Source organism: Aplidium turbinatum, chromosome 15 (assembly GCF_918807975.1).
Source record: "Aplidium turbinatum chromosome 15, kaAplTurb1.1, whole genome shotgun sequence".
NCBI lineage: Eukaryota > Metazoa > Chordata > Ascidiacea > Aplousobranchia > Polyclinidae > Aplidium > Aplidium turbinatum.
In genome coordinates, this window is record NC_137486.1 from 13,186,267 (window position 1) to 13,206,878 (window position 20,612).

The following is a 20,612-nucleotide window of genomic DNA, read 5'->3' on the forward strand; positions in this document are numbered from 1 at the left end:
TTGTGGTGACGGATGAAAACAGTTTGGCTGGCTAACTGCAAAGGGCTCAGGAGAAGGCAATGACAAACCACTCCTGGAAAAAATTGTCAAGAAAACTCGTTCATGAACATTAGACAAATACACTTATATAAATGCAATGGCGTATGTGAGGGTTTGTGATAGGCTATAACCTTTTCGCCCTGCAGGGGTTGCGGTGACACCCACCAGGCCCAATCTGCTACTAGAAGGCAACAGTTCTGTAGGCTACAATGTAAATCACAACATGGAAAGCACGCAGTGTTTAAAAATTGACAATGTGCTTCAGGAAATGAGAAGAATAAGCATTAACATCTTAGAAATAGCTAAAATAAAATGGACCAGCATAGACGTAAGAGCTAGGGGTGCAAAACTTTTCAATTAATCAAAGTTTTGAGCAAATTTGATAAAAATTTGGTCAAGAACTTTCAGCATGTTTAAAAAAATTTATTGATATTGAACTTCAGAGTCACTCTGCAACTGCAGAAGACGGTCACAAGTAGGCCTAGGTATGAATATTTATTTACATACATCAAATAGAATTTATAAATATACCGTATTTATGAAATAACCCTGTTGAAGATGAAGTGATAAACAAAACTTTCAACAATTGTTTAAGTGTGAAGGAACTTTAAACCAAATTAACAATGCATGGTTGCAACATAACAATAAACCATAGACCCTACACAACGAAATTTCAACAAGATAGAAATGTGTGTGCATCAAGTGTGCTAATAATGAGATCTATAAGATGGTCACCATTTTCATGCATTATAATGCACATGCAGGAAATCAGCCAACGTGTGTTAGATAGAAAAGGAATGTCAAATAAATGGAAGACGAGCGTGGTGATACCCACTTTCAAGGGAAAGGGGGATGTAATTGATTGTGTGTCACTGAGTCATATAAGGGAATAAAACTGTTGAAGCATGCAATGAAGGTAGAGCCAAGTAGAAAGGGTGTTAGAGAATGGAATTAGATCTGTGGTGAAGCTGATCGAGATGCAGTGTGAAGTTATGCCTGGGAAGGGAACGACAGATGTTATTTTTATTTTGAGAAAGAGGAATATCGGGACAAGGGAAAGAACTTGTACATGTGCTTTGTGGACATAAAAAAGGCGTTTGATAGAGTTCTATTTGGAATGGGCAATGAAAAAAAAAAAGAAATACCAGAAGCACTCGTGCAAGCAACACCGAGTTTTTATGAAGGTGCAAGGGAAAGAGTTCGAGTTGGATCTGCTCTCTCAGGCGAGTTTTCAGTGAAGGTGTAAATGTAAGCGCACAGACAGTACAGATTCCTTTGAAGCGAAGCGAAAGAAATTGGCAAGTGGTTTGTGAAAGTGTCGCAATACGAGGCCGCTTTTACATCGGAAACATGGTCTTTTGCGCCACCTCACGATCAACTATTTTATTCTTGTGTTTTCTTTTTTTGTTGGAAGTGTTAGTTTTTAGTAATTGTCGTAAAAAATAAAATCCCTCTCGTCAAAACATGAAACTTACTGTTTTAAGTGCATTAAATCTTTAGATGAGTAGATTAACTAAAATTGCAAGAACTTGCCTTGAGACGTGCGGTTACTCCACAAACTCAATTTTAATGACAAAATTCACACACAATAACAACACAAGGTTGGTTATAGACTGTAAGATCGATTTTTTTCTAGCTTGGCGATATAACTTTTATCCAAAATTAATAACCAAATGCGTAAGTGCAATTTAACTTAAAAAGTTAACCCATTTGTGCCGAAAGTGAAAGTAGCCTACTTAAAAAAAATTTCGGAAAATTTAAATATTGCATAGTTATGACCTAAAAAACATATCACAATTATTTTTTTCCTAATTGTGTTTGCACTTTTTGAGAAAAAAGCCATCCTATATAGCCTACAGTGTTGGGCGCGATAACTCATTTTTCAGTTAAGCGATAACGATAATCGATAAACGAAAAATGCCTAAAGCGATAACGATAAACGATAAATTAATAAAAAGTTATGCGATAACGATAAACGATAAAATTATCGCCGATAATGTCCGATAACGATAATTTTTTCTTTCTTGATTAGAGCTGCCCCATCCCATGCAGCACGAACTGTTTTCATCAACATGACAAAAAATCGAACATAATATACTGTAAAGGGACAAAACTTTTTGTAAGTTATGCATGAATAGAATTGCAACAGCGGCAGTGGGTATCGAATCTCCAACCTCTTGATCCAGAATTAAACCACTGAGGTAACCGCCGTGCTTATAATTATACCTTCAGATACCAGTTGGATGCTTTTATCAATTGAGTTACACTGCCGCTTACGTGTAGTAGGCAAAATAATTAAACCAAATGAAAATACCATAAAAAATTCCAAACTTTGTATTTTTTTTTCTGCTTAAAGGGCAGTTTACAGCAAAGTCAGCAATAATTGAAAAAATTCCAAAAAACGCAAAATGCTTGAAAATTTATCATTAATCTTAAGCGTTATTGGTAGTAAAAATGTGCATACTGTGAAATCCATCAAGCTTGTCAAATTAGTCGTGTTTGTTTTAGAACAATAAAATAATTATCGTAATCTACTGATAATTTCAGATATTTTTTTTTGTTTTCTTTGCGAACACTATCATTAAATCAATGGCAGAACGCTGAGTTGTTGAGATAAGAATTATAATATAGGCACTGTATTAGTGGGAATAAAAATATTTGATTGAAGTAGGTTATGTCGCATAGGTAAATGAGAAAGGTTATACTGTATTTAGCATAATTTTACCACGCAACTCGATGCACCTATTGTCATGCGAAAACTACTACAAGATGCAAAAAATGTGATGTCGGTCTGCATGTCACATGCTTCAAGCAATATCATATTCTGCAATGACTTGTTTCAGTGATGTTGTGTTACTCTGCTAATTTTCATCTTCATATTTTTTTAACTTTCATTTCAATAAAATGCTCGATGACAATAATGACATGACAAGACATAAACAAGACATTTCCCATTTATCACTTTGAGCGATAAGTAAAACGTAATAACGCTTACGCACAAGACTTGTGAAATCTTGTGAAACTTGTGAAATATTTTTTTTAATCTTGATTGTAGACAAAATGATTAGGTTTAATATTTTGCGCTATTTAGCGCTAAAAAAAATAGATGATACCATCATGTAAGAGAACCATCATGTAAATGGCAATAAAACGATTATAATAAGTTTAGATATCCTCCTCAATGGATGCGATTGATACGCATCTATCCCTAATACGCATCACCGAAAATATAGATTTTAGCATTGCAGAAACGCATAGAAATGCTTTTTTGATTAAAATTAGTTAAGCCTGCACTTACAATATTTAGAATATTAACTTTATTAATGACGTAGGCTAATCTTAGAATGTCACTGCTATTTTTTTGTCTTACATTTGAGTTTTGAAAGAAAAGTTTCAAGTGCACGAATTACGTAATTTAAGTGAAACTGAAAAAATAGGCTACTTCTACTGTGTCAAAATGATTGGAGGACACTTGCCCCCTGTGTCCATGAGACGCTACTCTATTGGACACACGGATATTGCTTTACATACGGCTCTTTGCTTGTCTGAATCGTCAAATTGACTGTTAGGCCTACTATCAATCAGACTGTTACTATCAATCTTTGTATTTGGTACACTACGACTCAGCTCTTTGGAGTTGAGTACTTACTTTGTTTCTTACTTTTATGTGTGACTGTAATATGGACAATCTTGAGTCTGATGCAAATAAATATATAAATTGGTTGACACAAACAAGGGTTGAAATGAACTGAGATATATGAAAGTTTGTTTGTTAAAGTTAAAATTAAAAAAAATTAAAGTAAGAATTTAATTCCAACAAACAAGATCCAATTTAGAGATGATTACAGTTTTTCTTTCACATTACAACGGGGCAATCGATTGTCATTCGTCAAAATGGATTCTGATGGCATCTTTAAAATTCGTTTGGAAACATTGCACGTGTGTTTCTCACTTTCTCTACTTTCTCAGGAGCCGAGCGTTGCAAGAGTTGACAGGAAATCAGCCAGCGATTTTTCAGTTTTATATCATGGGCCTAACCATGGCGGTCAGTTGCCGTGCTTATTCTGTGTGGATTAGTTCTTAGTAGATGTAAAATTCCTGCATTATTAAGTGTAATAGTAAGTTAAAGCTTGTTTCTAGAAGAGTCAAATAAATATAGGGCTCCTATACTAGTACTAATAGGGGTACGTTAGGGTGGCTCTTAAAATTGAGTTTTTGAATTTTGCTTGGGACACCCTTTCAAATGGTGAGGTTGTCAGAAAAAATAACTCTTGCAAATTTTTTTTTAATTTGAAGTTGATTTAAAGGTGGCCCTCCCCCCCCTAAAGTTCTGTGCCCTCCCTCGAAATACCAAATCTGCATAACTCGAAAACCACTTGAGCTAGAGATACAGTTATTGTGTTAAAAGATGCAGAAAACATGGTTTTCTATCTGCTTTCTGAACATTGAATGCATCTATCTTGAGTAGAAAAGCAGTTATTTAGAAAAAACGCATTTGACCAAATCTTGATTTTACAACCTTTTTTGTGACCACGCAACCGTCTACAAAATTTCTTTTTTTTTGTCTTAATTTTTGCACCTTAGAGGGAACACTGGTAACGATATTCATTTCAAAATGTAATTCTGGTCAGTATCATACTGGAAGAAGTGATATTATTGACAATATTTTACATATTGCCTTGCGTATCGTGACAGGATGTCTGCGACCTACACCATCGGACAATTTCCCTGTCCTTGCAGGCAACCAACCAGCTGAGTTTCGTCGCGAAGAAGCCATCCTGTCTCTTTCTCGCCGCACTACGAACCCCAACCACTTGCTCCACTCAAATCTCTACGAATCTGTGAGCGAGCAATCGAGCATCCTCGGCAACTGAAATCGAGACACCCATTTGTATGTGACGCACAACTCCTGATGAAAACCGCTGAAGACCAATCCATCAGCGCGGCTACCTGGGAGGACAGCAAATGGAGCTCAGAGTGAAAGAAGAACTCCTCAAGACTCTAAAGTTGTATCTCCGACACCAGCCCCCATCCAACCGGAATGGATAATTTGCCAAGGAAGGCCTGGGTGCGGCTCAACCGCCTGCGTACTGGGCTAGCCTACTGGAGTCAGACTATTCCGCTTCAACATGCACAAATGGGGGATGGCTCCATCCGCAATCTGTGAGTGTGGCAAAGAGGAACAAACCACAGACCACACCATCTGTAACTGCACCAAATGGTGTGCGTGGTCTGCTTGAACTGGATGACGAATCAATGGACGAATCAAAGGATTGCTGCTCAACACCTGCTCAAGCATCTAAACAGCATCGCCACTGCCCAAGAGTGGTAAAAGACAGAGCCCTTGACCCCTGGAGTAACAAAGAAGGTTTAAAGTTTAAACGAAGAAGAATAGACAATATTGTTCTTGTTGGAATTTGGAAACAGTTTCCTGTGTTCAGTAACAACTTGCAAAAGAAACTGAAGTTGGTACTCATCTTCAGTTAAGATTTTGTTAAAATCCTGGATTAGACTTTGAGCAACTCCTCTCTCTGCTCTGTCATTGACTACTGAAAGTCCCTTCGCCATGTGTAAAGCTTGAATAAATGCACCATCTTCAGTCCAATGAGCAGGATCCTTTGAAAGTATAATTATTGCTTCATTTTCACCCAACACCAACAGCTGAAGAAGCCATTTTGAATTAGAGGTGCAATACTGATCTAGACCCTTATTGCTAAGAAACGCATCTACTTTGATGCTTGGTCTCCTTGGTGGACGTTCTCCTGTTTCATCTAACATGGTTGCCACCATTAGCTTTTTACTTTCCACAGACAATCGAGAGTCAAACAAGGCTAGACCAACCATTTCTTCGGACAGATACCATAAATGCAGACCAAGCTTTTTGCATAAATCGCCTTCGCCATCCAACAAGTGTGATGCATAGCACCTGAAGCTTGAAAGCGGATTCCACGCTCAGGAATTTCTCCAAGGAATATGATAAAAAACGGGCATTTTAGCTATGCATGAATGCATAAAAGTTTAGGAATACTTATTTCGTTTATTGCTTTACCAGTTTTACAGGTTAGTTTATGAACTTTGTTTATTGAATAGCTTGGGCCACAATACTTGTTTAGCACTGTTTTGTGCTAGAATACCGAAAACAGGTTTTTTCTAAATAACTGCTTTTCTACTCAAGATAGACGCAATCACTGTTCAGAAAGCAGATAGGAAATCATGCTTTCTGCATCTTTTGACACAAAAACCGTATCTCTAGCTCAAGCAGTTTTTGAGATATGCAGATTTGGTATTTTGGAGGAGGGCGCAAAACTTTAGGGGGGGAGGGCCACCTCTAAATCAATTTCAAATTCAAAAATTTTTTGCAGGAGTTATTTTTTCTGACAACCTCACCTTTTAAAAGGGTGTCCCACACAAAATTCATATTTTTTTCATTTTTTGCCAAATAAGAGCCACCCTAGGGTACGTAGTCTACTGCTATATTCAATTTATTTTTTGTTGCTGGTGCAAACATGTAGAAAACGATAACAAATTTCGCACTAACAAAAGGAAAAAAGATGACAAAACCGAAAGGTGTAAAATAGGCATCGATAAAACGCTGTTGGATCTTGAAAATGCATACGTACCGTACGGTAGTTACCAAACTTGAAAAGAAAGAGAAAAAATAAAACGTTTATTTCGTCAGTTGTAATTTGTAAAAATAGGCCAACAATCAACACTTGCATGTGTAACAAGGACAATTTAAATTTTACAATATACGATAGTCGATAGCATATAAAAGAAATTCAAAAAGTGACAAGTTTCCTGAAGTTTTTACCTTGAGAGTCTGAATTCCAAAACTTAGTTGTGATGTCATAAAAGACTAATTATTATTATTGTAACTGTCTCCGCCGCCAGTGCAGCCAAATCGTTTGGCATCATAAACGACTAAGCCATGTAAAAATTAAATTATGACTTACGGCTAAAAACATAATTCTGACATAGAAAACGAGATGTTCTTTTTATCATTGTCAAAAAATTTTGCATAAGTAAAAAAGTATTTCCATTGGTTCACGAAACTCAATGTGGTTAGAAGCAACAAGTAGTATATTTAAGAATTTGCGTATGGTTATTAATATTTCTTGACTTACTACTTTCATAAAAAAATGATACGGTACTAAATTTTCTTGTAAAAAATTGATGTGGCCCATGTTTCATATTTGGCCCACGAGTAAAGAAGGTTTCACATGTCTGATTTACAGTGCCTGATAACTCCGGAATGGCTTGTTTTGGTGAGTCCGATTCGGTGAATCCGATTTGGTGAGTACGACCCTATTCAGTGATTTTTTGAATTTTTTTTTTTATTTATTGGGTACCGTAGCCTAATTATCATTGTCGTTTTAGGGTTAGGGGTTAGAGGTTAGGAACTCACCGAATCGGACTCACCGAATAGTAGCAGACCCGATAACTCAGTGGTTAACATCCAACTTTGCGCATGAACACGCCTCCAGATCAAGTGGTGATTTGGCTAGGGATGGTTAAAAACGTTTATTTTCAGTCATCTTTTTTATGTTTTTTATTTGTTTTTTTATATTATTTCCAATCGTTTCATACATTGTTTCAAGTATACTGGTATAACAAGTGTTTTCATTTGTCATAACAAAGAAGTGCGAAAAAATGTGTTGAACTTGTGGTTGGAGTTGCTGCAAACACCCTGCTGCAAACATTACAAAGTTTCTCTTGATCTTTTCAGGGCACAAAATAAGTTGCATAGCCTACTTAACTTATTGAGGGTTAGAAAAGTTTCTATTTCTAACCCTAACCCTTAATAAGGATTCAACCTATTGGTCAGGATTAGGGTTACAAATGTTTCTATTTCTAGGGTTTGCTACTATTCGGTGAGTTCCTAACTTCTAACCCCTAACCCCTTACTCCTAACCCTAAAATGGCAATGATAATTAGGCTACGGTACCCGAGAATTAAAAAAAAAATTGAAAAAAATCACCGAATAGGGATCGGACTCACCGAAACAGGCCATTCCTCTATTTCTAACCCTCATCGTTAATAAGGATTCAACCTATTTCGTCCCCTGAACACTTCGTCCCCCGATAAAGCTATGTCATCAACACATGATACTTTACCTTTGTTTGTTGTCATGTTGAAAAAAAGGCAGAGGCTATATTTACCATACCGGTACGGTATATTGTGAATATAACCTCTAAGGCCTGTTTCATCTGATGCCTGAATATAGCCTTTTTCATCAAGCAAGTCTTGCAGTTAGATGTCTCTGCTACAGAATGTTTTGATCCCTATGAAGTTGCCTTTTTTGCTTTTTTATTTATTTGATCAGAATTTCTACAGAAAAGCTAACCCAATGATTGCTTTGTGTTTAATTATTGCTGTGTAACTAATTTTAATGAAAATATTTTCTTTCTATGAAAGAAATCAAAAACTACTGATTAAAACCAAAGTAAAAACACAGTTTTAAAATGGGACGCCATCAAAGAGACCCTGACAAGGGTCGTGTTCGAGCTCCTCGAAGAAAACCACATCGGCAAGAAGACTTAGTTGTACCATCCAAGTGGAAAGGTAAAATACTCTCAGTAGTTTTTTTAACAGCTAAACTGTTTTTTGACTGAATAATGCATACTGGCTATTATTTTTTACAGATGATGAGCCAGAAAAATCTCTTTCAAGTCGGGCAAAACAAAGACATAAAACTAGACTTTTGAAAAAGAAGTTAAAAGCAAATCTGCTGGTTGATGTCACAAATGGTAATGTAGTAAAAGCATTTTGATCTTGAGAAAAGTTTTGTAAACTTCTTTATGTTTTACCTCTGAGAAAAATGTGCTTTATTTAGCAATATTGTTAAAATAATATATATTATGTAGGCTACAGTACTAGTCCCCGTTTATTAACTCCATGTTAATAGGCCCACCCACTTATTAAGCTCAATTTGGTCCGGCTCGTAAGTACTTTCATTCATATAGTAGTGGCAGAAATTTGTCTTTGCTTAATACGCCACCTTAGACCTGTTCAAACCTCACAAATTGTTTAGCTTCTTGCATTATTTCCCATGATTTTGACCATGAGAAATTCGAAAATGACAATCATTTTGCTCTCAGATAATAGGATACCCTGCCTCAAGAGGCCTGAACATTTCCGTTTTGCCAAAATCACCCATTTTTGACCTGTTAACCCATGATTCTGACGGTGGAAGTATTTATAAATTATTTCAACTGAAAACACTTTCATCCAATGTCTTACTGATAACTCACTAGTGAAAATCAACTTTTGGATGTCTAGCATCGTTTTGAGAAGTGTGAGGGTAATAAGAAGATTAAGAAGCAGCACTTAACGACCCTAGTGGTGAAAAGGCATTTTGATTATTTCAGGCAACCTATATACATCTGTTAAAATTTTCAATGGGTCTAGTCTGACAGAATAAAGAGACTTCAGATTTGTTTTTGATGATGACATCAATGTGATGTCATAAAAGTCATGATCATTCTGAAATTTTAAACTTGTGCTATAATGATCCTTTAAAGGACAAAAAATTAGCTCATTACTCTGTAAGACAAGACAGATAGAGATTTAACTGATAACCGGCGTGATGACTATGTTACAGAATACAGGCCATGAACTAGTTCAGAATTAATTATATTGGCATTCCCAAAAGTAATTATTATTGCCGACGAAAAAGTTTGCACCACAGCTGATAGTCTTTCGGTGTCAGGGTAAGGTAAATTTGAAAACTTTTGATTTTTGAACAGGTCTAAGTCCAAAATCATCCGGTCCCGAGGTGGGATTAATAGGCGGGACTACTGTGTTAATAAAACATAGTGTGAACATTTATAAAGTTATTATTTGATAGCTGCAGCTGATCACTGCATGAGCTCAGAGATTGACATACTTGCTAGGGCCGGACAGGCCAAAATGAGTTCTGCCATTAGCTTTAGCAATTCTAAAATGCTGATCCACTGGCTTTTTCATTTTTCTTAAGATATTACGACAATACATTGGTACATTACATAGTGAAATGAGAGAAGAAAGTGAAACACCTTAAGAAGTCAGCTTCCAGCTGTGTACACCAAGCATACACAGCATAAAATTTATCGTGCAATGTACAGTTGTACAATGTACATAGTAACATTATCTTAAGCCCAGTGACTTCTTTTACTATGTTAAACCCGCTAAAGTTACTATGTTTTATTTCTTTATGGTTCAACAAAGCAAACTCTCTACCAAAGCTTTATTAATCTGAAAGACCGCGCTGAGATTTCAGAGTAAATTTTCTTGTGAAAATTCATGGTTTTTAGGTTTATCTCGGTTAGTTCTGATAGATTTCTTGGATTAATAGTAGCATTTGTTGTGCTGGATTTTGATTAAAATTCAAAATATGTTTGAATTCTTCATTGATTGAGCGCAAAGCACAAGCCATGAAGATTGCATCCAATTTAAAGTGTGCTTTTATACAATATTGTCAGTAATGAATGTTTATTGTTTACTGTTGTATTAAGAAACCGCTGAAGAAACCAACATTCCAGAAGAAACCAACATTCCAGAAGAAACAATAGTTGAACCAAAGGAAGTAAAAGGATTTAAACTGCTGCCTGAAAGTGATGATGATGACGACGATGATGAAATGGTTGGTATTTGCAACTCAGTTATTGTTTTGGAATGTGTATTTTTTGTGACCAGAGAATGCTCAAATATCATGCGATGTACTTAGAGTTATCAGAGAGGTCATATCACTTTATACACTAAAAACGAATGTCATACAGTTTTGACAATTTAAAGATTTTTAGTTTGAAACTTTCACGTTCTGGCAGAGTTTTTTTTGTTTCAGCTTGGCGATGACTTTGATGGCTTACAAGATGTTGAAGACGACGTTGCAGCTGGTATAAAGGAAACAGTTTTATCAGAAATGTTACCAGATAAAGAAGAAGATGAATTAACATCTGATGAAGATTTTGATGAAGACAGTGATGATGATGAGCTTCCGATAGAAAAGAAAGCGAAAGCTATTCGTGAAAAACGAGCTAAAATTGACAAGTAAGTTTGTCTATGAAGGTGCAACTGCAGCTTGCAAATAAATTATGACACAACTGCAGCTTACAAATAAATTGCAAAATGCAGCTTGCAAATAAATTATGACAAAATTACAACACACCAAATCTCTACTCTCACTGTCTTTTCATCATGTCTTTTATAAGAAGTAAAATATTAGAAATTATGTGACTTGTTGATAGTTGAATGACCAAGAAAAAGATATAACTGTCAATTTTAGAGGTGTTGATCCACGGAATGGCCTGTTTCGGTGAGTCCGATTCTGTGAGTCCGATCCCTTAAAGGGGGATTTTTTTTTTAAATTATCGGGTACCGTAGCCTAATTATCATTGCGGTTTTAGGGTTTGGGGTTAGGGTTAAGGGTTAGAGGTTAGGAACTCACCGAATAGTAGCAGACCCGTTGATCCAAGTCCTGTCAAAATCTTGTCAGAAATGAAGATGTCAATATGGGTGAAACAGGCCATTAAGGTTTTTAGAAATTTAGTGACTATGTTTTGTATAGTTTGTTCTGCTTGGCATTGAGTAGTGAGTACTTTATTGTACTATGAATTAATAGTATTTATCGTTTTGTATACGGTATCCGACTATCCGTCTTTTGTATAGCGAGCAATTGATCAGGTTCTACTTGCTGTGAGGTATGCGAGCATAATATGTTGGTGACTAGAAATATTTAGACCAGTGTTTGTCAACGTTTATCGAGCCCTTACCCAACGAAACGTAGCGGCTATGACGTATTACCCTCGATATTTTACTTTGTAAAAGAACTCAATCATTGTGCTCATATTTATATCGATTTGTTGATTACTTTTTAGTAAGTTTTTTGAAACGATCACTGCAAAAAAGTAGCGTTTTTCGTTGTGACTGTTGCAACTGCATAGCTGCGACGTGGAGAACAACATATACCATGTAATGGTGAACTACAACATTACATAACAACATAATAACGAGAAATAACAACATCTATTTTTATCGTAGCTGTGATGCCGCGTTGTCCCCTATTAATCGCATATTACCCTCCTGGGGTAATTTACCCCCAGGTTGGGAACCACTGATTGAGAAAATCCAGCTTAGCATTATCATGACGTCATATTTTGTTGTTTAGGTCTGTCGTTGAAGGAGACCTACAAACCAATATTTCTGAATCTAAAACCTTTACGCTGCCAAGTGGTCAAGAGATTGAAGCTGAAAATATCCTCTCACGTTTTAAATTGATTTTTTGCTTTCTTAGTGCCCAAGATCTAGCAAATTGTTTGAATAGATTTGGTAACAGTTTTCAGAACTGTGAGCTAGTGTAGAGTATTAGAAATTTTTATGGATTTATAATTTGGCGTCTGGCACTTTCGCAAAGCGCCCAATTTCTCAAAAGCATACGTAATTCGAACTAATACGTAATACTTCATTTTATGTACGTAATGTAATACGTAATTCTATGTTGAGCTAAAAAATAGTTCTACGACGTAAAAATAATTCGTATATTTGTGTATTTCAACTGAAAGTGGCAGCTAAGTTACAGTGGCAGTGTTCATTTACCATTAAGCCCTATAAAGTCATTTGTGTTTTATTTCTTAACTGATACATACAATCCCATCCGCTTGGTCTTGAAGTGGTTCATCAAAGAATTAAGGACGTCATTACAGTTCTCACCAATTTCAAATCTCTGTCTGATGGTACAAGGTGAGCACATTTCAAAACTGTTTTCTTCATACCAGTGCCAAATTAGCAGTAAACTATTCCAATCGTTACACAGTTTTAAAGAGAAATAGAGCATAGCTACTCTTTTGGAAGATAAAGAGTGCCATGTAAAGGAGGAGGGTGCGTTTCCATTGCAATTGTAACATCAACATTCATTTTGAAAGATTGACCCTGCATACTCATCAGAACATATTTGCTTCCAGTGCACCAGATTCAGTTTTTCCATTTTTTTGACAGATCCCGTAAAGACTACATGGCCATGCTCAAGAAAGATTTATGTACTTACTACAGTTATAACGAATTTCTTTTGACCAAATTCATCGAGATGTTTTCTGTTGATGAGGTAAGTTGCTTTTGCGAACAGTCTTGCGTAAACACCTGCCGTACTTTGCAAACTCCATTAAGTTTCTCGCTGTAACGGTTTGCACATGGTCTTTGGCATACGAGTACACGTTGCAAAACTGCAGGCTAGTGTTTTCACACAAGTTGATTTTGCCAACCATTCATCTCACACAATCGACATTCAACATCACACTGCATACCCATGGCAAAACCCGCCCTTTCAAAACGGACTCGTTTGTTCCTTAGCTTCGTCTCCAGCTTCGCTAATGCACTTAGCATGACAGAGAAGTAGGAGCGTTTGCTCGACGTTCGAAAGAACGCCCATTCTAAGTCCACCTAAAAAGGACCACGAGTCTCTCTTTCCACGACAGAACAAGAAGCTGGAAACTTTGAAGTTGATACCAGACACGAAGGTTGTTTCGTCCATTCAGTCTAATCTTGAAACACCCGGCACAGCCTCAGAACGACAAAAACACATTTGAAAGAAGTGTTTTGTCGCCTTTCTTAAAACAAGAATAATTTCATGGCTCTATTTGATTTAAGGTGTTCGCGAAACGCGAGTTTACTTGAAATATCCTTGCAGCTTATTGCCTTTTTGGAAGCAAATGAAGTCAGTCGCCCGATCACAATACGAACCAATACCTTGAAAACCAAACGAAGAGATCTTGCCCAGGTTTGAAGTTTGACAATTCACTGGCCCTCAGTAGGATTATTTCTTGTTTTTTTACCGATTATATTTTGTTCACTGTCGTGTCGTTCCATCAGTGTGCTGCACAAGTGCACATGCTTGTATGTATAGTATAGAAAATAGAAGATCAAAAATATTCTGTTGTTTACTTTCACTGCAGCATTTTTTTACTACTCCCTTTAATATTGATTTAGTATCGAAACAGACATTTCAGTGCTTCCTGATTATTTCACTCTTTCAGGCTCTCATCTCGAGAGGAGTGAACCTGGACCCTCTGGATAAATGGACGAAAGTTGGCCTGGTTGTATACGACGCTCCAATTCCTATTGGTGGGTATTGCCTACTGCATGTATTGTGATCGAAGGATCAACAACACTTCGTGCTGTCCACATTATTTCACTTTAAAGAGATTGAATTTAATTGTAACTCTGCCTCAAATTATGAGTGCTCTGGTTTGTATGGTGAGAAAATGTTTTATAACTCTCGTGCCACTAAACTTCCAAAAACACACAGGTGCCTCGCCTGAATATCTCGCCGGCCACTACATGATTCAAGGGGCGTCCAGTTTCCTTCCAGTGATGGCGTTAGCCCCGCAGACGGGAGAGCGTATCCTGGACATGTGCGCTGCTCCTGGGGGAAAGACCAGTTACATAGGTAATGATGACTACTTTAAGATTCGGTTAATTTCACAACTCAATGTACCGATGCACAATCAAAAACCTCATTGAATGAAATTTTGATTGCTAGGATTTCCAATTATATGACAAATATTAGCTAAAGTAGATTTTTTCCTATGCAATCTACCTTATTTTTTGTTTCAATGCTGATAACTAGCGCGATTTTTTTGTAACCTAAAAAATTCAAAAAAAGTGACTTTAATTTTGTGAAAAAGTAACCAAAAAGTAACTTTATGCAACGAAAACAAGAAAGCGAAAGAAAAAGCAGCAATTCAACATAAAAAACATTTAAATTAGCTTCAATTTGTGCTCAAATTATAGTTACACTTTCAAATTACACATATGTAATGTTTTACATTCTCTGGCAGGAAGTTCCTGTCAATCAAACACTTTAGCCTTTGCAGGAAAACAAGTGGTTAAATATAGTTAACACAATCTGTTTCATCGAAAAAGTTACCAGTACTTTACAAGTTTTCGGGAATACACGCGATACGAACAAGCATGGGCTCGTGCAAACCTAAAATCCCTACCATAGTAGAAGATATATTAAAAGTCTTGACATTACATAGAATGTAAATTCATTTCTCCAGTAGCATTGAAAGATAAATAAATAGGGGAATTAGGCAAAAAGTATGCAAAATAAAGTGACCTAACAATTAATAAATGAAAAGTAACCAAAAAACACAAAAAGTGACTTTTGGTAACTTTATAACTTCTTAAATATTGACCCCACAACCATGAAATTTTGGTTCTACATTTCTTTTGTTAATATTATTGGTACAACTAATAAAAAAGTAACTTTAATAACAAAAAATCGTTCTACTGATAACCTTTTTAAATCGACAGTGTTTGACAAAACGGAGTTGGTCGGTGTGACTGGCTTTCATTTCTTTTTGGCAAGAAGTCTATCTGAACATGCTGTTTGTATTTTGTCGGTTTCAGTAACACTGTCTTGGCACGCCACCGCGATAATATTCGTATTTCCAAAAATATTCCAAAAAATTAATTTCAGCTCAACTCATGAAGAACTCTGGAATGATATTTGCCAACGACATCAACAGAGACCGATTGAAGGCTGTTGTTGGCAACCTGCACCGAATGGGAGTCAGCAACACGGTTGTGACCAACTATGATGGAAGGTCGTTTCCCACGGTAAGTTTTATAGAGAATGAGGTGGTTTCGCCTAAATGACGGCCATTTTGGATTGATTGACGTTTCTTTTGTTGCGAATATAAATAAAACAGATCCATCAAGCAAGGTCAAATAAAACAAACGATCACGTAGAATGTGTGGATCCTGCAACGGGGGGCTGCAAAGTGACCTGGAAGGTCTTCTAGTCAAGCAGCCACCCTCAACAAAAGGCATTAACGTCATAATCCATCGTCGGTTTGTTCCCCACTAGTGGGGGTGGCCGATTGCTTCCGCGCAGCAATTGTTTTAATCCCTTTTCTCAATTTCACCCTGTCCCTTGCATCTTCCTCCTTCAGTCTGACTTTTTTAAACTCATCCTTCACTTGTTGTTTCCACGTTCTTCTTGGACGACCGCGTTTCCTCTTCCCATCCACCTTTAGATCTAGTGCCGTTCTAACAAAAATTCCTTCCTCCCTCCTTATCACATGTCCATACCATCTTACTCCATTTGCCCTTGCCAGTTGGTCTATGGTCTCTCTCATCTCTAGCATATCCAACAATTCTTCAGTCCTTTTTTCCCTTCTCGTTTTCACCCCACACATTGCTCTCACCATTGACCTTTCCGTTCTTCTCAGGATTGCCAGTTCACTCTCTCTCAATACCCATGTCTCGCTACCATATAGCATTGCAGGCCGCACACAGCTCCGATGTACTTTTCCTTTCATCCTTAGTGAAAATTTTCTGCCATACAACATTTCCCCACATTCCCTGAACTTTGCCCAGCCCAATCTTGCCCTTGTTGTCACCGCTGCTTCACATCCACCACTTCCATTTATCCGAGCACCCAGATAACAGAAGTCTGTCACTGTTTCGATGCCATGGCAGAACTCATCATCATGGCCTTCCACTTCATTCCTTCCTTTACTGCATTTCCCACAAACAAAACACTTCGCCAATCTTGTTGCGGCTCTCTTGACATTAGCACATCTTGCATGTACCCACTTTCCACATTCCTTGCATTGCATTGAATTTCTCATCACTCTCTTGCCACATATTCCACAGGGATCTACTTTGCTCTCAACAACTGTTCCTTCTGCTCCACTCACCATCACTTTTGTTTTTTCAAGATTCACCTTCATACCCTTGGTTTCAAATGCTTCTTTCCATTTCTCAAACTTTCTCTCCATTCCCTCCATACTATTACTTGTCAAGACCAGGTCGTCTGCATACAAAATTTCACTCAATAAGCCCTCCCTCACTCCTTCAGTTACAACGTCAACCACAATAGCAAATATCAGAGGTGACAAAACTGATCCCTGGTGTACACCAACCTTCACAAAAAACTCGTTTGAATAATTTGATCCAACTCTCACTTTTGTTCTTGCATCCTCATACATAGACATCACAGCTCTCACTAATACCTCCGGTATACCTCTTTTCCTCATTGCCCATTTCATCACTTTCCTTGGTACTCTGTCAAATGCCTCATAGCTGAATACGAGTTGAAGATGATTTTATCGGGTGTGCATTATTTTAGCTCTTTGCCAAACACAACGTCCGGTGTTTGTTTCAAATGTAAGTTTTCACACCAGTTCCATATCAGTTTATATTCCAAGCGCACTCATGTTCATTGCTTTTAGATCATGCACAACTTTTCGCGGGTGTTGCTTGACGCCCCATGCAGTGGCACTGGGGTGATATCGAAGGATCCATCCGTGAAGACCAACAAAGATGCAACTGACATCAGCACCTGCACACAACTTCAGGTGGACTGGATAGCACTGGTCTTCAATATTGTCCCACCGGTGGACCCAACCCGAAATTCAGTCCATTTAAATTGATCCTACGTCTGCAGACCAATGTAAATGGACTAAATTGCTACGCGGGAGTGGTTTAATTCGTTAAAATACCACATTTAAGGATAGAAGTAGACGTTAGAATGATAGTGACTTAGTAATTAGAAGGAGTTCAAGTATGACTCTTTATACGAAGATTGGGAATACCGTATTTCAGTTCATCCGCAACGGACCTTTTTCTACTTTGACGCGGTGTACGAAAATGTTTTCGTAATTTTCTTTCGCTTTTATGTGCGTTTTTCACTTTCGCACAAGAGTTTTATAAGAAGGTATTTCACCCCCACTTAATTAGTATTTTTATTATTTCCTTTTTCAATTCCAGAAAGAGTTGCTGCTCTGCGCCATCGATTCCTGCAATGCTAATGCCGCTAACGGTGGATACGTGGTCTACTGCACCTGTTCTGTCATGGTGAGATTAACTGTATCAACTGATTGCTGTTACTGTTAAAATATTGTCTTTTGCGAAGATGTGAATTTAAAAGAAATGATTTGTTCTCAGGTACGACGCTGTTGAACAGTACATGTGGATCTCACTATTAGCGTGGGGTAAAGTCGTAAAATATTGATTTACTTACAGTACCACGCTGGTCGCACTGATGGTGGTGTGCGGCTTCTGTTAGTCTGAAACTTGCTTAAGTTGCTTTAAGATTCCCACTCGTGATAGCCTAGCACTTTTGATATGGATATTAGGTGTTGTTTTACCTGAATTGGAGTTAACAAATTTTTGGTGGTGCGTTTACTATTTTTTTTCAAAGTCTACTAAAATGTTGCAGATTTTTCCTTGGTTCTCTGTTCATGAACTACCAAAGTCTCTCCTCAGAATGCAGACATCTGCTGATGTCACAGGCATCGACAACATTTATTCATTTTTACAGTACGATCGCTTACTGCCATTTATTGTAGACCAGTTTTTGTTGTTTCATTTTCTTGAATGATTTGTGTCTAGGTTGAAGAAAACGAGGATGTGGTGGATTACGCCCTCAAGCGGCGCAATGTGAAACTTGTAGCGACGGGACTGGACTTCGGCGTGGCGGGTTTCAGCAAGTCAGTTTTCTTGGAATGCTTGTTGTAGATGTAACTGACTCCATTAAAGCATGCAGCCAGCCATTTGCAAACAGGGGTTTCCAAAATATGAGCCCTTTCTACAGAATGACATCGTATCAAAACTTTTCTTTTATTTCTTTAAAAATAGTGATCGTCTCCACAAATCGCCTTGACCCACTCAAAATAAGGCCCATTTGTCTCAAAGCGCAGTCAAGGGTGCGGGGCTATCTCATGGTTTTACATTCGTTATACCCGCTTCAAGGCCGACGCTATTTTTAATGCTTTAATTTTTATCTTGACTACTTTGAAACTACAACCGCGAGGAATAATCTTTTAGACTGAGAGATTGCTTTTGCGAAAGCGTTTAGATTCTTTGAATTGAATGTAAGAAAATGGGAGCGACAAAGCTTTCTGGCCACACTTTTTTCAAGTCTGCATAATATATATTATATCTAAATCTAATACGATTGAAAAGCATTTTGCCGTGCGTTATGCCCTTGAATGTGTTTTGTGTGTGCTTCTAACTGTTTTCTTTATATCGCCATTTTTATGACAGATATCGCCAATTCCGCTTTCATCCTTCGTTAAAATTGACGAAGAGATTTTACCCTCACACTCACAACATGGACGGATTCTTTGTTGCCAAGTTTAAAAAGTTTTCAAATAAACTTCCTGAAACAAACAAGGAGGCCGATGAAAACGTCGAAACGGAAAGCGGAGTTTTTTCCGGCGGATCAGGTTGGTTATCCGTTGTTTTTTCATTTTTTCAGAAGAAGATTCAATTTCAGTTCGTTGATCTTGACCCTTCTCTTTTATCGCAACCGGTCAGTTCTTTCACTGACTGCGGTCACATTGTGAAGTGATTCGTAATGATCGTCGCCCCCCCTGCTTGGGAGTGCTCTTGGTATGTTTTGTGACAGTAGTGCAGCCAAAATCAGACCGCTACGACATCACAATTAAGTCGTTGACCAGACCCTGCGTGCTTATAAAGGTCTCACCTTCACGTTCATGTTGCACGAATGCATATAGCCACTCCTCTTGACGGGAGAGTTCGACCCAAGCAACGGAAAAGTTGATAACTCGTCTCTTACTACAGACGCGGACACCCCGCAGACGGAAAAGAAAGGAAAAAAGGCTGCAAAGAAGCGAGAAGCATCCAGCGATGCAACAAAGGGACAGCCTGCTGCCAAGAAAGCGAAGGTTAAGAGTCAGAAGATCGCTAAGAACGCTAAAGCGAACACTTCCGCTAAAGGTACATTTTTTAACGATGCGTCTGTTTTTTTCAAAGTTACGTTAAAATGAAATAATTCCCATGTATTTTATTTGGTGTCTTAGATTTGCGAATTGTCAGTGTCTCTCAAACGCTGGCTGATCACACCGAAAAGTGTTTTAACATTTCTAGCATTGCATCGCTTGTCAATTTCCCATCGGTTAAATTATGGAAACATCTTTTTTGTTTGCATAGAATTTTTTTTTCATATATGGTATCCTCATGAATGCCAGGGTTGAAATATAGAATAAAGTCAAATACCTGTAACCAACCTTCTCAACAGCATTGCGCTTGCCTTTCATAGTGCATGTATGACGTTTCGCAATCAAGAAGAAATATTTCCTTCTGAAAATGATTTTGTACAGAAACGCTTACTTAGATTACATCAATTTTCTTGTCCGCGTGCCCAAGTGTCGTTTTAATAAAAAAAACTTCTCCTTTTGCAATATTCAGAAATCGATAAAGAAACAATGAAAGCAAACCTGCAAAGCATCAAGAAATATCAGAAGAAAAAACACAAGCCCGGGGTCTGGGTTCGTCCGCCGCAAAATCTATTCCAGAAGAAACGCGAAGTCAAAGGCTACTTGGAGAAGCGACGGGAAAGGCAAGATAGGCTGAAGCCGAAGGACTCGCAGTCAACTGCCGATGCAAAGCAGAGCGAAACCACTGCCCATGTTTCGTCACCAAAACCGAAGAAAAAAGTATCGTTTTCAAAAAAGAAAGGGGGAAAAGTAAACAAGAAAAAACAACAAAGAAAATCTTAAGCAATTTCTCTGGTCATGTGAAACTTTTTTATCGTGTACGCTCACAACAATAAATTTTGCCGTGAC

At 37.6% G+C, this 20,612-nt stretch overlaps 1 protein-coding gene across 1 annotated transcript; it reads left to right on the forward strand.

The window, feature by feature from the left end:
- The first annotated feature begins 8,457 nt into the window (after positions 1-8,457).
- Positions 8,458-20,612, forward strand: LOC145784170 (uncharacterized). Its single transcript, XM_082595934.1, has 17 exons — positions 8,458-8,601; positions 8,682-8,786; positions 10,533-10,660; positions 10,862-11,067; positions 12,185-12,270; positions 12,663-12,756; positions 13,012-13,117; positions 13,700-13,789; positions 14,046-14,133; positions 14,318-14,458; positions 15,494-15,633; positions 17,253-17,378; positions 17,791-17,877; positions 18,415-18,512; positions 19,069-19,250; positions 19,609-19,764; positions 20,236-20,612. The coding sequence occupies exons 1-17, from the start codon at positions 8,502-8,504 to the stop codon at positions 20,544-20,546; spliced, it is 2,244 nt and encodes a 747-aa protein (XP_082452060.1). The 5' UTR covers positions 8,458-8,501; the 3' UTR covers positions 20,547-20,612.